Source organism: Dama dama, chromosome X (assembly GCF_033118175.1).
Source record: "Dama dama isolate Ldn47 chromosome X, ASM3311817v1, whole genome shotgun sequence".
NCBI classification, from domain to species: domain Eukaryota; kingdom Metazoa; phylum Chordata; class Mammalia; order Artiodactyla; family Cervidae; genus Dama; species Dama dama.
The window spans coordinates 77159216-77177736 of NC_083714.1; the positions used below are offsets into that span (position 1 = coordinate 77159216).

At 34.8% G+C, this 18521-nt stretch overlaps 1 protein-coding gene across 1 annotated transcript in view; it reads right to left on the bottom strand.

Moving 5' to 3' along the window:
• Positions 1–18521, bottom strand: part of DACH2 (dachshund family transcription factor 2) — a 933902-nt gene that overhangs the window by 755406 nt on the left and 159975 nt on the right. The window contains exon 2 of the mRNA XM_061137595.1: positions 6566–6604. Within this exon, the coding sequence (XP_060993578.1) occupies positions 6566–6604 (39 nt within the window). The remainder of the gene's footprint in view (positions 1–6565; positions 6605–18521) is intronic.

Here is an 18521-nt window from a genome sequence, read left to right on the forward strand (position 1 = left end):
GTTGGAACTCTGTAGGAGGTCAATTCACTTCCTAGGAATGCAACAGTCAAACATTTTTCTCAGGACTATTCATGAAAAGAGAGGTCTCTAAAAATGTCTTCATCACCAGAGATTGACGGATTTAGATTCTGTTTGCCAGAACTGCAAACCTTCATAAGTAGAAGCTTCACTAAAAACAAAGCTATGTTCAATATTCTCATAGATAAAAAGTTTCCTTTTTAAAAGTCATTGGAAATAATAGGTATTCTGGGTATTCTGTGCTTGAGATAGTATATATACTTGTATTTGAGCGTGTGAGTGTCTGTGTGTTTTATGGTATATTTGAATTCCAGGAGTTTAAATAAGATCAGTTTCAAGTCTCTCCATTTTATAATTTAATATCATAATATTAGATAGTTATGCTTCTTAGTGTTCTTTCTGGTACACATAGAATCTAAGAAATCCTGAAAACTCTTTGTTAAACCTCAGGTTAAAGATCCAGATCTTCCTAATGAAAAGTCTCTCCAAATGCAAAATCCAATTACTTACTCCCCCTCTATCCAAACAGAAATACAAAATAGTCAACCTGAGTCCTCTCAATACTTTAAGTAGCTGTGTGCAGCACCATAAAAGCACTGCTAGAAACAAATCTTAAGTGAGCTGAAAATACTGAATAGTCTCTTCTTTGAATCTGAAATCTGCATAAAGTGAGTTTGAAAAGAAACAAAAAGCCACAATAAACAGTGGTGGAACTTTGATTGCATTTTCAGCATTTGTAATATGATGCTTCAGAGTATGCAACGCTGAAGATTAATTCAAGATGGTGTGTTATGACAGTTTAGTCCTTCTAATGCTGAACACCCACTTCCATCTTCTGTCCCACCCACATCCCCAATTGTCCTTGAATTAAGAGACACACAAGATAAATAGGATAAACTCATGATCTTAAATAAGTGAGAAAGTGTTACAACAGTTTTCACAAATTGATAAAATTCAATTTTGTCTTTATGCTTTATGCACAATAAGCAAATTGGGGTTCAAGGAAAGGGGGTGACATGTATTATAGATCCAAGGTTATAGTTTGTTTCTAAGACATTGCTTAGTCAAACATCCTAATTTTACAGATGTAGCAACTGAGGTCCCAAGCCACAGAGTGATTTTCAGGGTTGTTAAGGCCATGAACTTTTGACTTGAAATTTTCCAGAGCTCTTCCTGCTACACCACACAATCTCATCAAATGAGGCTTTATGAGAAAGTGCTTTGTAACCTGGAAAATTGTTTTCAAAATTTTACATACTATTTGTATGCTTATCAGAACTTCATATATTTTAAATGAAAAACAGTGACAAAAATAGTGTCAGTAAACATTGTTATGTGCACTAAGTGATCAGAATCAATGTTTCATCTGTAATGTATAAGCATGGAAGAGAATCAATAAAAAAACAATCATTTTTTCTTCAAAGAAATATTTGTTTAAAAAAAAATACTACATTTGCAAGAATGTTGGGAAATAGGAACTCTTATATAATGCTAGTGGGAGGGTAAACCAGATCAGCTTTAAAGAGCAATTTGGCAGTAACTATTAAATTAAAGTCCACAGGTCAAAAATCTCACTTATGACTTATACACCAGAGAAATTCTCCAACATGGGCATAAGAAAACATGATGTTCATTACAGTACTGTTTAAAGGAAAAAAAAAAAAAAAAAGCTAACCAAGGTTTATTTTGAAAATTCTGTCAACCTAATTGAATCTCCTTTTATAGGTGTTGTCTGATTTTTTTTAACAAACATTTATTTTAAGTTCAGCAAACATATTTTTGGTCCCTCTAAAAGTAGTCATGTATGGATGTGAGAGTTGGACCATAAAGCGGACTGCCAAAGAACTGATGCTTTTGAACTGTGGTGTTGGAGAAGACTCTTCAGAGTCCCTTGGACTGCAAGGAGATCAAACCAATCAATCCTAAAGGAAATCAGTCCTGAATTTTCATTGGAAGGACTGATGCTGAAGCTGAAGCTCCAATACTTCAGCCACCTCATCCGAAGAGCTGATTCACTGGAAAAGACCCTGATGCTGGGAAAGATTGAAGGTAGGAGGAGATGGGGATGACAGAGGACGAGATGGTTGGATGGCATCACCGACTCGATGGACATGATTTTGAGCAAGCTCTGGGAGTTGGTAATGGACAGGGAAGCCTGGCATGCTGCAGTCCATGGGGTTGCAAAAAGCTGGACACAACTGAGTGACTGAACTAAACTGAAATCTATATTGGCTATCCTGAGACTGGTATGGTAAAACTGTAGTTCCTGATTTTAGGACAGTGGAACAAAACAATAATTTCAAACATTATTATGATATTTTTTAATGCTATAGTACACAATATATTTCAGCTTCATGACCTCCTCTGAATGTATGGTAAGTATGTATGTGGGTGGCCCCATGGGAAATAGATGGGGAAACAATGGAAACAGTGAGAGACTTTATTTTCTTGGGCTCCAAAATCACTGCAGATGGTGACTGCAGCCATACAATTAAAAGACACTTGTTCCTTGGAAGAAAAGCTATGATAAACCTAGACAGCATAGTAAAAAGCAGAGATATTACTTTGCTGACAAAGGTCCATAGAGTTTTTTCAGCAGTCATATATGGATGTGAGAGATGAACCATAAAGAAGGATGCTTTTTTTGAGCAAACTCCAGAAAATAGTGAAGTACAGGGAAGCCTGGAGTGTTGCAGTCCATGGGGTCACAAAGAGTCAGACATGACTGAGCAACTAAAAAAAATATACATATATACATATACACACATATAATGAAATTAGATGTTTGGATAATTAGTCTGATTCTAGTTGTCAGGTTATAAAATATATTGATCCAACATATATGAACTTTGAAATCAAACAGCCTTGATTCAAATGCTAGCTCAGTATTTATAGGCTGTGGGGCCTCAGATAAATCACTAACCTTCATTGTACCTCAATGTCATGATCTGCAAAACAAGGATCACAATAATAGCCCTTGTTTTATTGGGCTGTCATGATGATTAAATGAACTAATACATGAAAAATCACCAGGGGTATCATGTTTGAAAACTGTTAGATACTATAATGTTTTGGAAAAAAAAAAAAAACTAGTTCATCAAAATTTATCCTGAATAAACTTATTTCTATGTCTACATTGGTCAAATGCATCAAAAAGTCACTTATTTCTTAGATTCTCTACCTTTGAAGACTAACCAATTAACTAAGAATCTCCACTTGTTAAAGTTTTTAGGGAGTGGTTTTACTTCATTACTATATTTAAACATAGTTCATCTGTATCACACAACAGCTTACTTGTGATCAAAACTATCTGCTGATCTAGAAAGGGCAGCACTGTCCACCCAAATTTTATTTAAGTAAATAAACATCAGCTGTTTTACACGGTGTCATATGTGTTGACCAGTTGTCCAACAGTTTCTCATCTTTCATATGTGTCTGTATTAAATCTGCAAGTAGAATAATATGTCAACAGGTGAAAGGTGGGGATTTTTTAGTTAAGATTTGACATTTGGCATTCTTTTCTTTCTTTTTCACTTTCCTCTTTTTTAAAATTCCTCTAAGTTTCTCATCAAAAATGACAATGTTAATTTACCATCCTGACTAAGGATTTATGGTATAGATGATAGGGGTTGTTAAAGCAAGTTTAGCAGTGGGTGTTTTTCTTTTCTCTTGATTTCTTTTTTTCCTAGAGAGATTGGAACTTAATTGTTTCCTTTTTAGACAAATATTCTTTTGGATTGCCAGTGATGAAGGGGTATACAGATGTCAAAAGCAATGTATAACAGTGGGATTATGTGCTAAGGTCCAGGGCAGGACAGGAAAAACAAGCAAAGTCCAGATCAGTCCAAGCTACTTCTTAGTAAATTCTCAAGTGACCAGCTTTTGTTTTATCTTTGCCAATGCCTATCAAAAGTTCAAATAAAGTTTTGTTGTGTTAACTACTTACATTTCTTTTATTTCTTATTTTAACCATTTGTAAAAACAAAGGAATTTCACTAGATAAAATTGGGAATTTGTTTAAAGGCAAGCCAATTTAAAATAACACATGGCTTTCTTCCTATTAAAGCACCATAAATAGGACTTTATATAGTACCCTTAATTATATGACAGAACCTATACCTAAATATTCTCTTTTGGACATAGAAGAAATGATCTTTCATGCTGCATTGCGTTGATAAACATGAAAACAAAAATTCATGATTTTATCTTAGTTTTCAAACCACATTGAGGTAAAACTATCTTGTCTATTTCTATATTGTAAGAAAAATGTCACAAAGTGTATAACCACAATTTTTAATATCAGGAGAATTATTTACAAGCACTCCACTTATTATATATATACTTTATATGAATTTTCCATCATCAAGACCTTTGGGTGCATTTATAACATACTGTGATTTTTTTTTTTAAATCACAGAGGACCTACAATTTAAATTAAAGGTTGCAAACTAAGTCCATAGGCTAAATTCAGACCACAGATGGGTTTTGCTTTGCCTGCATAGTATTGTTTTTTTGTTTGTTTGTTTGTTATTTTGGTCTTTATTGACTTTGTTACCAACATTTAACAATTGGAGAATTTCATGTAAAATTCTGGATTCCCAGCTTCTCTTAAACAGTCAGATACTAACAACACTGAGCCTGAATTCCCATTCTGGAAGCAATCAGCTGAGTTGAGTAATAGCTGCCACCTTTGGAGAAGGAAATGGCAACCCACTCCAGTATTCTTGCCTGGAGAATCCCATGGACAGAGGAGCCTAGTGGGCTACAGTCCATGGGATTGCAAGGATCAGACACGACCGAGCAACTAAACCTACCTTGGAAAGAATATTTGCTGTCCTGGTCACAACAGCCCCCACCACTCCCTATTGCTTTTGGTCTTTCATTTATGCTACCATCCTTGCTTCAGTAGGTATTAGAATTTGCAAGTCTCCTGTTTCTCTGTAGTTTCTGCATCAGTACATATGCTTTCAAAAACATTTCACAGTTTTTCTCAGATTACAGCAAATGTAAAAACTGCATATATAATGTGTGTTCTGATTCATATATCTGCATATGTAATGTGTATTCTGATTAATCTAGAAGTAAATCTATACAGTTATAAAGTGTTTTGTTTAATTTAGAGAAAAAAGATGACATTAATTTGCATGTCATTTTACTTTTAAAAAGTCAATTTCAATGCCTCAATTCAATTGCATTTATATAAAATCAAAAACACTTATTTTCAATATCCCAAACTTAACCTCAAAGCTCAATCCATTTAAACTTTTTCAGTTAAAATCATTCATTAATTAAATCTAATGAGCTCTAGTCTCTCTAACACTGAAGTTAGAGTTTAAAAATAAGTTTAGCACTTAAGGAGGCACATCCACTGCTTCAGGTCACTTGGATATTCTTTAGTGTGCATGATATTTAAAAGTAACATTCAGTACAGAAAATACCCCAGATATTTGAAACACCACTCTGATGATTTTCATTTTCCATGTTGAAAACCCAGGACAAATCACATGATATGCCCCCATCTTTCCAACAACCCTATGGCATTTTCCTTGTAGAAAAAAATACAGATAAAACATGCATCATGAGCAGCCCCGAAGGAAGGGGGCAAAATTCACCAAAGGGTGACTTAAACTGAAGAGGGGGTGTTACTGGCAGGCAATATCAAAATGTACTTTAGAATCATGGGTTGCCCTCCTTGTCCCTTACATCTCTGTTAACCACCCATTCTTTTTTTCCATTACAACCTAAAAGGTATGAAGCCTGGAGCAATATGGTGTCTCTGGTTGCAATTTAGCTGAAATTGTCATATATATGAAGTATAAATCTTAAGAGTTTCAAATACTTTAAAAATGTATTTTTAGAGTAAAAATAATTTCAAATATTTTAGAACTAGTATCATGCCTACAGCGTATATATCTGTGCCTAATGCTTAGAAAGATTCCAGGAGATTAGAATGCCTGGGTTGTTTTTTGGTTTGTTTGTTTGTTTTGGTTTTTTTGCATTTTTGCTATAGCACACTTAATAGCCTGTGCTGCCCTGCAAAAGTGAATGTACCTTCCTAAGCATTTCAGAGCCACAGGGCAGGTGAATTACTTTCCCATTATTTTACATAGGTGACATTATTTTTATGTCAGTGAACTTACTCAACCCCCATCAACTTTGTAGGCTTTCTTTAGCTTCTGCTTTAGTTCCCAGGAAAGAAGATGCTTTCTATGGTGGAAGTCATCTCCCACCTGTGTGATCCTGGGATCCACTCTCAGTTAATACAGTATATATGAATGATCATTAACTGGCAATAGTGAAACTGTGAAGACCCCAATTAACTAAAACCCTCAAATAGATAGATGGGTTCTAATCAGGTATTTGGATTTTATTATTAATTAAGGATTAAGCAATATTCAATATTTGCTGCCAAAAATTTTAAACAGTTCTACTTTCCTACCTTAGTAAGTATAGTACAGGGAACAAAGTTATCGAAGTTGGGCTGAATCTGTACAGGCTCCAGGACATTCCCAGGAAGTTGATTTTTAAAAAATAAACACATAAATACCTGTTAACAGCTTGTTTTCTTGTCATTTGCCTCTTCCTTCTAAAAGGAGAGTGTAGCAAAAAATAAATAAATAAAACTGGTTAATTGAGAGTTCTGGTTAGTTAGTTTCCAATTAATCAAGGCTTTATTATATTTTACAAAAAAATCTTCTTAAATTCTGCAGAAATTTTAGATAGGTTACACACAATGAAACACCAGCAGGGAAGACACAAAGAAAGTAGGAAAGCCTGAATTGCTATCAGATAGTGTTTTAAATATATGAATAATGTTATTACATTTCTGGTCTAATCCCCACTGAGTAAAGAATAATGTGAAATGTCATGTGGTTTAGGGCTTTTCTATGTATGAAGGCAAGGAAATATCACTATAGATTTATGTTGAAGAAAATGGCCTCGGGTCATACCAATTTCAAAAAATGACTCAGGAATATTGTGTCTTTTCCCTTTCTCTCAAGAGTCTTCTTTCCCATCCCATTGGGTATGCCAATACTTTTTAGGGAAAAGAATCCTTTCTAATTTTTTTCTCTCATTTTTATCAGGCCAACAGGATGATAAAAGTAAGCCAGTATCAATGCTATGCCTTAATTTCCTAAACATAGAGCCATTAATCACACAGCTCACTATATACTTATTTCTGAAGCAATACTGAACTATCTTACATCTTCCCCAAAAGGGTTATGCACACACACACACACACACACACACACACACACACACACACACACAGACACATACACATATACAGTCATACACACATCTGCACAAAATAAGTTAAACATACAAAAGAGATTGATAAAAACCCATGTAATCATCTTAGTTAACAAAATAACCATTCTTTCTAACAGTATAATAGTTCCCAGTGCTCCTATACCCTTTAAGAACAATGAAATTTAAAATGATAAGCTGGGGGGGAAAAAAAAAACTGTAAGTAATGTAATTTGGCTATTTTGAGCCTTATTGCATTTCTTAGTAGTACAGAAACAGGAATCTCCCTCTAATATCCACTACAAATATATATGGTCAGTTCATCACCCCTTCAAAATCTCTCCTAATAGCCTTTTTATTAAGATTCCTTTCACGTCTTTCATTGTTTTTGAAAGGCAACTGCTTTCCTGCTTAAAGGTCTATAGAAAGATTTTTTAAATAAACCACAGATGCAAATATATACCTGAGGTTGCTGAGGAAAGGAGGTGGCAGTGAAGGAAAGAGAGCATTTTTCACCTACTCCTGTGTCTGTCACTTAATTGTCAGAACCATTTGTTTTTGTTTTATAGCTCACTTACCCAACCTGTTTTGAAATTACATTTTCTTAAAGTAGAATATACTCATACACACCAAGTCAATGATAATGCATACTTCCTTAATCTAGTGGGCTTTATATTGGAGGACTTTTTTCCCTTTCACCAGAGATCCTCCTTCTTTAGCTATAAAACTTTCTGAACTCAACAGAACTTTTTTGACTGCCACCATATGTACATAATTATGCTAAGTTAAGAAAAAATAATTTAAATCTTCTATAGCTTAAGTTTCATAGATTATTCAAAATAGATTTTGAATTTACCAAATTCTGAAACATTCTTATTAGAATTATCCAATAAATATATAAATATCCATGAGCTAACTGTCCTTTTATTAAGGATTTTAAAATTTATTAGAAAATTAGGAGTTTACCTTGACTTTTGAAAATTTCTCATTTGTCTTGTCAGTTGTTTAAGAATGTATTTTACAATACTGCCTAAAACTAGTTATAACTCCAGGACCTTAGGGACCATGAGTTAAATACATATACTTTATTTTTGACATTCAAAATAAAACATGACTTCTACATTTCTGAATTTGTTCAGAAACAGTACCATTCAATCAAAGTAGTTGCCATACAGTCAAAATTCCAAAAGGTCAATAAAACATTTTCTATAGTTTAATAAATGTAAAATGATTGTACACCTTAAAAACGCACAAATTGGGCTTCCATGGTGGCTCAGTAGTGAAGAATCCACAGGAGACATGAGTTTGATCCCTGGTCTAGGAAGATTCTACATGCCAAAAAGCAACTAAGCCTGTGTGCCACAAATATTGAGCCTGTGGTCTAGAGAATGGGAACTGTGACTACAGAGACCACGTGCATCAACTACTGAAGCTCCTGTGCCCTACAGCCCAGCTCTGCAACAAGAGAAGCCACCGCAATGAGAAGCCAGCACACTGCAACTAGTAAGTAGCCCCCACTCATCATCGCAAGTAGAGAAAGCCCATGCACAGCAACAAAGACCAGCCAAACAAATAGATAAATAAAATGATTATTTAAAAACATACAAATTCTGTCAGCTACCTCAATAAAACTAGAAAAAATGTTTCCTATGCTTTTAAATGAGAGTCAGCGATTAACTTGCACATATTGCCATACTTTAGAGACTACTAAATTCAGCTTTAGCTGTTTCTCATGCAGACAAGATCACTGAGTCATGTAATGTGTTTTCCTGGCCCAATGCAATAAACAAAATGCTGATTTGGGAAACAAATGTAATAAATATGTCCTACCCTGCCTCTACCTCTAACTTTATCTGTAGGGGATAAATGACAAGTAAATCTGTGTTGGTAATTTTTTTTTTTTTTAGTTTCTCTTTGGAGATGTGATTACATCATGGTAAAGGGTAACTGTTACATTTCCACTGTTGGAACCTTTAGGAAACTGTCTTCACTCTAATAACTTTCTTCATTTTATATGCCAACTCTTACTCCACAGCAGCTTTTAGAAACCTGTTTAATTTCTTTAGGGATCCTGGAAATTCTTTGACAAGACTGTATGTCCAAAGAAAAAGGAGCTGAACTTACTTTTCATTTTAAAAAATATAAAAATAGAGGCCTGGATATTCTAGGCCTACTTAAGTTTCCAGAGGACATCCAAACAGCCTCTTGATCACTTAAGTTGCCAAAGGCATGGTCTTCTCATTCAAGAACCCAAACAATAAAACAACTTCCTCCTTTCCTCCATAAAATTCAGAAATTTACTTTTCCTAGAACTATTTAAGGATAACAAAACTTTGGTCATATTAAATATGTTTCTTCTGAAATACTTTTGTGCATGAGCTTGACTCTTTAAAAAGTCAGTTGGATTTGACCCAGAGGAATCGGGTGGAGAGGGAGGTGGGAGCGGGGAGCGGGATGGGGAATACATGTAAATCCATGGCTGATTCATATCAATGTATGACAAAACCCACTGAAATGTTGTGAAGTGATTGGCCTCCAACTAATAAAAAAAATAAATAAATAAAGTCAGTCTAAAGTGGAGAAAAGGAAAATTAAATATGGGATGGACTGGTAGTTGATAAATGAGCTTACAGCATTTTAAATTTTTGTAAGAAGGGGGTATCAATACATATATACTGTAAATAGTAAAAAAAAAAATGAATTCTAATCATTAGATAACATATCTGAAATTATTCCTATTTTATCAAGCTTTAAACATCAAAATTCCTCAAAACCTTCATAAATTTTAAACCATTTATTGTTGTGGAATATTTGTCCACAATAGTTCTGTTGGAAATGTTTTTCCTTACAATCTTGTTATCCATGATTGTAAGTTTGGCTAGAGAAAACCTGAGTGACCCTTTGAATCCTGTTCTTTGTCCATTTGGGAGTTCTAGCCAGCCTTTCATAAGAGACTTTTTAAACGCTGTTTACACTAGTTATATTTCATGTCTGCTGGTTGATGATTATGTCTTTCTATAGTATATTCAGTGTGACTCACAGAAAACACTAAGGAAATGCTCTATAAGCCAAAGCAAACATTTATGGTAGATGTACATTAAAGCCCTTGAGACACTGAGTGTAATCGCTGCTTTATCAGCTTTTAGTTAACTTGTTTTTGATGATTTGATAACACACTGAGGTAATAGTAAATTAGCCTAATTCTAAATAGTATGCTGCCTACATAAAGAAGTTAGTGGCAGTCTCCAATTCTAAATTACTGAATAAAATGGTGTTTCCTTCATAGCATTTATAGCAATGTGTAAATATTTTATCTATTTATGTATTTTAGATCTATTTTTTCTTTTGAAATAGCATTTCCATTGAAGAATGAGTTTAGGTTTCTTGTTCACAAAGTAAGCATTCAGTAAAAAGTTGTCAAATGAACAGGAAATTAGTTATGTAATGTGACAATTTACTCATTTAAATCCATCATTGTAGAGTCTTCAAGCTTATTTTAATAAAATATATCTTAAGAACATATTTCTTCTATGCTACACTGATTTACATCATTTATGGTGGGGCTTAACTTCTATAAGAACAGTCAGGGTGTTTTAGAATTAGTAAACTTTCAGTGAGTAGCTAAAGTTGATCAGAAATATCATGAGCTCAAATTTAATTAATGGCATCAAATATTCTGAACTTTTGATAGGTAAAAATATAGAATCACTATGAAGTTACTCAGGAGAGAAAGAATAGTTTGAAATTTATTTTAATTATACCTTTACTTTTTTTTAACATTTGGCTTATTTGTTTAGTGAAGCTTAAATTAAATGTGAAACACTGACAGTTCTATAGGCAGAACTCAGCTAAGCTGTTTCTAACAAAATGAATTCATTTGCCAGTTGATCATCCTGGTAATCCTATCTGGTTTAGTCTTGCTGCAGATGAAGACAGTCAAGCATGGTCAGAGCAAAAGAATCTTGATCTGGATATGCTCTCAATGTAATGGTAAGGGGCAGGAGTGGGAATAAAGAAAATTTTGTATCTGAAAGTCTATTAAGTCCCTTGCATTCCTCCCTTGATTTAATCTCTGACAAGGACCACTCTACCATCATAAAATAAAATAAGATTAAACTAAAAGCATATGATCACCAATTAAGATATGAGAGGCAGGTACTTAACATTACAAATTATTATATTTTGATATAGCTCCTTTTTGAACTCAGAATCTCATTAAATAATAATATCTTATTTAGATTTACAGTAAGAAAATACCCTACTGTTACACAGTTTTACAATTCTCATCATTAACTAATGCAGTACAACTACTCTATATGCAAAAGTTGGTTCAAAACACTGTCCCATCTGTATATATGTAGAAACTGAGACTGAAGTGTTTTTAATCCAATTCAGTGCTCTTCCACTTCCTATTGTTGATAATATTTATCTGAGTATGAATGAAATACCCCCTTCTCCTTGATATTTCTTCCTTGATCATTTTATTACTTTCATAATATGTAAAGAACCAACTTCTTTAAGAGTTAAGGGAAGCTCTTCAAATGTAGTTATAATTGATATCTAACAATTTGTGTACTGATACCACAGAGGCCACTTTTATCTCCTTGATAGCACCTTCTTAGCTTAACATACATCTACAAATACTTACAGATCATCAACTATGTACAAAAGGCTCTTTGCTATGGGGCTATGGAGAGTACAAAAATCTTCAAACACATTCCCTGTTATCAAGTATATTGTAATCTGAAATGAGAGATATATCATAGTCACAAATTATTGCATGGAAAGTCTGCAAGTAGTAAACACCACATGATTTCCTGGCATAGAATAGGCACTCAAAAATATCTGATGAATTAAAGTTGAATGCTAATAGCTTAAGAATTTAAAAGCTATAACAAACTAATAGCTATATGAATTTAGATGAAGGCATCACTTATATCTAGAGTGATAGCTATAAGAATTTAACAGCTATAACAAACTAATAGCTATATGAATTTAGATGAAGGCATCACTTATATCTAGAGTGATAGCTATACGTATTTAACAGCTATAACAAACTAATAGCTATACGAATTTAGATGAAAAAGTAGTAAAAGGAATCCAGATAGGAAAAGAAGAAGTGAAACTCTCGCTGTTTGCAGATGACATGATCCTCTACATAGAAAACCCTAAAGACTCTACCAGAAAATTACTAGAGCTAATCAACGAATATAGTAAAGTTGCAGGATATGAAATTAGCACACAGAAATCCCTTGCATTCCTATACATTAACAATGAGAAAACAGAAAGAGAAATTAAGGAAACAATACCATTCACCATTGCAACAAAAAGAATAAAATACTTAGGAGTATATCTACCTAAAGAAACAAAAGACCTATACATAGAAAACTATAAAACACTGATGAAAGAAATCAAAGAGGACACAAACAGATGGAGAAACATACCGTGTTCATGGATTGGAAGAATCAATATTGTCAAAATGGCTATTCTACCCAAAGCAATCTATAGATTCAATGCAATCCCTATCAAGCTACCAACGGTATCTCTCACAGAACTAGAACAAAGAATTTCACAATTTGTATGGAAATACAAAAAACCTTGAATAGCCAAAGTAATCTTGAGAAAGAAGAATGAAACTGGAGGAATCAACCTGCCTGACTTCAGACTCTACTACAAAGCCACAGTCATCAAGACAGTATGGTACTGGCACAAAGACAGAAATATAGATCAATGGAACAGAATAGAAAGCCCAGAGATAAATCCACGAACCTATGGACACCTTATCTTTGACAAAGGAGGCAAGGATATACAATGGAAAAAAGACAAACTCTTAAACAAGTGGTGCTGGGAAAACTCGTCAAACACTTGTAAAAGAATGAAACTAGAACACTTTCTAACACCATACACAAAAATAAACTCAAAATGGATTAAAGATGTAAATGTAAGACCAGAAACTATGAAACTCCTAGAGAACATAGGCAAAACACTCTCCGACATAAATCACAGCAAGATCCTCTATGACCCACCTCCCAGAATATAGGAAATAAAAGCAAAAATAAACAAATGGGACCTAATGAAACTTAAAAGCTTTTGCACAACAAAGGAAACTATAAGCAATGTGAAAAGACAGCCTTCAGAATGGGAGAAAATAATAGCAAAGGAAGCAACAGACAAAGGATTAATCTCAAAAATATACAAGCAACTCCTGCAGCTCAATTCCAGAAAAATAAATGACCCAAGCAAAAAATGGGCCAAAGAACTAAACAGACATTTCTCCAAAGAAGACATACAGATGGCTAACAAACACATGAAAAGATGCTCAACATCACTCATTATCAGAGAAATGCAAATCAAAACCACAATGAGGTACCATTACACGCCAGTCAGGATGGCTGCTATCCAGAAGTCTACAAGCAATAAATGCTGGAGAGGGTGTGGAGGAAAGGGAAGCCTCTTACACTGTTGGTGGGAATGCAAACTAGTACAGCCGCTATGGAGAACAGTGTGGAGCTTTCCTTAAAAACTGGAATTAGAACTGCCATATGACCCAGCAATCCCACTTCTGGGAATACACACCGAGGAAACCAGATCTAAATGAATTTTTAAACAACAACCTATTCTGTAAGCAATAGTATTAACAGAAAGAACATTGAACAAGACATAAGGAGACTTGGTACTAGTATCAACTATTCAAGTGCATGATGCTGTATGTTTAACTGATGATGCTGTTAAAGTGCTCCACTCAATATGCCAGCAAATTTGGAAAACTCAGCAGTGGCCACAGGACCGGAAAAGGTCAGTTTTCATTCCAATTCCAAAGAAGGGAAATGCCAAAGAATGTTCAAAGTACTGCACAATTATACTCGTGTCACATGCTAGCAAAGTAATGCTCAAAATTCTCCAAGCCAGGCTTCAACAGTACATGAACTGAGAATTTCCAGATGTTCAAGCTGGATTTAGAAAAGGAAGAGGAACCAGAGATCAGATTGCCAAATTCTTTGGATCATACAAAAAGCAACAGAGTTCCAGAAAAACGTCTACTTCTGCTTGATTGACTACACCAAAGCCTTTGACTGTGTGGATCACAATAAACTATGGAAAATTCTGACAGAGATGGGAATACCAGACCACCTTACCTGCCTCCTGAGAAACCTATTTGCAGGTCAAGAAGCAACACTTAGAACCAAATATGGAACAATCGACTGGTTCCAAATTGGGAAAGAAGTATGTCAAGGCTGTATATTTTCACCCTGCTTACTTAACTTATATGCAAAGTACATCATGCCAGGCTGGATGAAGCACAAGCTGGAACCAAGATTGCCAAAAGAAGTATCAATAACCTCAGATATACAGGTGACACCACCCTTATGGCAGAAATTGAAGAAGAACTAAACAGCCTCTTGATGAAAGTGAAAGAGGAGAGTAAAAAAGTTGGCTTAAACCTCAACGTTCAAAACATGAAGATCATGGCATCTGGTCCCATCACTTTAAGGCAAATGGGGAAACAACAGAAACAGTGACAGACTTTATTTTCTTGGCTCCAAAATCATTGCAGATGGTGACTGCAGCCATGACATCAAAAGACGCTTGCTCTTTGATAGAAAAGCTATGACAAACCTAGACAGTGTATTAAAAAGCAGAGACATTCCCTTGCCAACAAAGTCCATCTAGTCAAAGCTAGGTATTTCCAGTAGTTATGTATGGATGTGAGAGTTGGATCATAAAGAGCTGAGCATTGAGGAACTGATGCTTTTGAACTGTGGTGTTGGAGAAGACTCTTGACAGTCCCTTTGACTGCAAGGAGATTAAACCTGTCCATCCTGAAGGAAATCTATCCTGAATACTCATTGGAAGGACTGATGCCGAGTCTGAAACTCCAGTACTTTGCCACCTAATGCGAAGAACTGACTCATTGGAAAAGACCCTGATGCTAGGAAAGATTGAAGGCAGGAGAAGGAGACGACAGAAGTGAGATGGTTGGATGGAATCACCAAGTCGAAGGACATGAGTTTGAGTGAGCTCCAGGAGTTGGTGATGGACATGGAAACCTGGCATGCTGCAACACATGGTGTCGCAAAGAGTCAGACACAAACGAGCAACTAAGCTGACTGATACAACTGTATGTGTGACCATGAACAAATGACTTGCCCTTTCTAGATCCCAATATCCTTATTTGTAAAACTGGGGTTGGATAAATTGACCTCTCTTGTCCATCAAGCTCAAATAACTTTGTGGTCCTCCGTCTTTTGAGTTGCCAACTACCTGCCTAAAATACAGATAGATTAAATTAAAATTTATCTGAGAAGTTAGTAGCTATTGCAACATAGTTGCCACTCCAGAGACATATTTCTTTCTTAATTCATAATAAGTTATTGTGATGCCTGTCAGTGGTATTCACCTAAGGGACATATCTTTTCTATGTTCCAGAAAAGTACTGAAGGAAAATTCTTCAGACATTTTACCTCAGAAAATAAATCAGTAGAGTGTTGTTCTGTTTGTTGCTACAGAAAAATTGACTTTAAATCCTGAGGAGTACAAATAGTTTGCTTCAGCAAATTTCACTTCTACTGAATTTATACATCTCTTCTGCAACTATCTGTATTGTATTAAAAACAGAATTGGGACCCTCTTGGTGGTCTAGTGGCTAAAATTCCATGCTCCCAATGCAGGGGGCCCAGGTTCTATCCCTGGTAAGGAAACTAGATCCCACATGCTGAATCTAAGACCCAGTGCAGCCAAAAACAAAACAGAGTTGACATTATATGTATGTTGAAGTCAGTTTATTTTCAATTAAGTCTTCTTCAACTGTTCTCTTTCAAGATTATAGAAATTCATAATTCTATTCTGTTCTGGGTTCTGTCTTCACAGCTAATATCTGGTAGTCCTAAAGTCAATCTAATTCCATTTTTCCAATGCTACATCTTTTTTAAAAATATGGTAACTAGAACTAACCATAACACTCTAAGTGAGGTTATAGGAATGCTATAATTTCATCATCTATCCCACAGAATTTTAGATCTTTCTTTTAACCCTGAAAAAGTGAAAGTTAAAAGTGAAATTGTTAGTTTCTTAGTTGTGTCCAACTTTTTGCGACCCCATGGACTGTAGCCTGTCAGGCTCCTCTGCCCATTGAATTTGCCAGGCAAGAACACTGGAATGGGTAGCCATTCCCTTCTTCAAGGGGTCTTTCCTGATCCACAGACTGAACCTGGGTCTCCTGTATTGTAGGCAGATTTTTTACCGTCTGAGCAACCAGGAATAACCCTGAATGTAGGTAAAAAAAAAAAAAAAAAAAAAAAAAAAAAAACTGTCATTCATCAATAACATCATAGTATTTTTCGTTTCTTCTTTAGACAGTTAGTTTTATCTGGAACCTCTTGATCGGAAAATTTCCATAAATAGAAAAAATGAATGACATAGTTTGCCTAACAGTTACACAGAGAAAAACACACCACTCCCACCAACTGCTGTCTACCATCCCACTTCCTCCCCCTCAGATAAAAATGAAAAGACTAACAGTATGTACATTTTCATCTACTTATTGATATGTTCAACACTATCTAACCCCATGTGTATCTGCTGGCTTTATTACATAAAACACAAACAACTAAAAGTAAGAACCATAACTAATGCATATTTCCTTATAGTGTCTAACAAAAGACCATCTAAACAAAACCTCTAAAACAAAGTGGTGAAAATGAACACTTAAAAGGGCTGTGAAACTTTCTGGTCCTTATCTCTGCTGTGAGTAAGTTCTTCTATCCCTTTCTAATAGTAAAATGGAGTCAAACAATATGCTGGTCTTAACATTAACCTTGGTTGCTTCAATTTTTTTTTTTTTTGCATTTTTTAAACATATAAACTAACAATGGCTCCTTCCTTTCTACTCACATAGCACTTTGTGATTGCCTTTGCTATAACATTCAGTCATATGTGCATCTCTCTCACTAGACTGTGATACCTTGAAAGCAACAAAACCTAGCTACTTAACATCATTTTGATAACAAAACCAGCTGTAACATTATAAAATATGATTAAAGTCTTCAGTTCAGTTCAGTCGCTCAGTCGTGTCCGACTCTTTGCGACCCCATGAATCGCAGCATGCCAGGCCTCCCTGTCCATCACCAGCTCCCGGAGTTTACTCAAACTCATGCCCATCGAGTTGGTGATGCCATCCAGCCATCTCATCCTCTGCTGTCCCCTTCTCCTCCTGCCCCCAACCCCTCCCAGCATCAGGGTCTTTTAGTAGACACATGTTTGATAAAAAGTATTTGAGGTCATAATATTTATTTCAAATGTAACTGTCAAGATCAAGTTCATTTTTCCAGGTTTTATATAAAATATTTGATGCAATATTTCTTTTTAATGTAAATTTAAAACTATTCTTTATTTTTTATTATGCTTATTATTCTCCAGATTTTAATCTATACTACTAAAGTATTTATGAACACAGTTCAATTTTTTTTACACTATCTGATTTTATTACTTTTTGTCTTGTTGCAATGCCATGAATTATGAATTATAGAAATTTTCCTCCAACTGACATTTCCTTCCCTAAGTGTTATTGTTGTGGTCTTTCCATACTTTCCAAAGTTAGTTTTCTCTTGCCTCAAAAGTGTTCCATATCATCTCACTCAGGTTTCTTTAATACAAGTTTTTGTCTTTATCATTTGATCTCAATAAAATAATTATTTCTCCTTGGTGAAAAGCCAATATTCTGACACTGTCTTGTATTTCAGATAACTTTTTTACCATTTTAGCAAAATCAAACAGACCCACCAATAAGGCTTCAAACAAAATTTCCAATATATGAATACCTAGGCAGCTCATTAGGGTTATGATTAGCATTAATTTAATACAAATGAAGGCTGTTAGCTATTTCACTACCTAATATTTTCTTTTGGCTATTCTCTGTTTAAGTGATTAAGTGGCGTTTTTCTCTCCTTTTCAGAAGTTGTCTATATTATTCCTTTTATATATTTACCCTCTTCACTTTATAAATTTATTAGAGGTTACTTTCATAACTGTCTTCTCAAATAATGCATAGCATCTCCCTTATTCATTCATAGCTAGGTACATATTCCATCTGTTAGAAGGTATGCCCCCTTAAGCCTAAAACTTCACCAGGCATGCATTTTTTTCTCTAAATGTTTATCAGCAATACTGTCACAGGGTTTTGGAGAAAACTCTTCCTATCAAATTATCTCTCTCTCAATTCAAACAAAATTTTAAAAGAATGAAAAAAATAACAA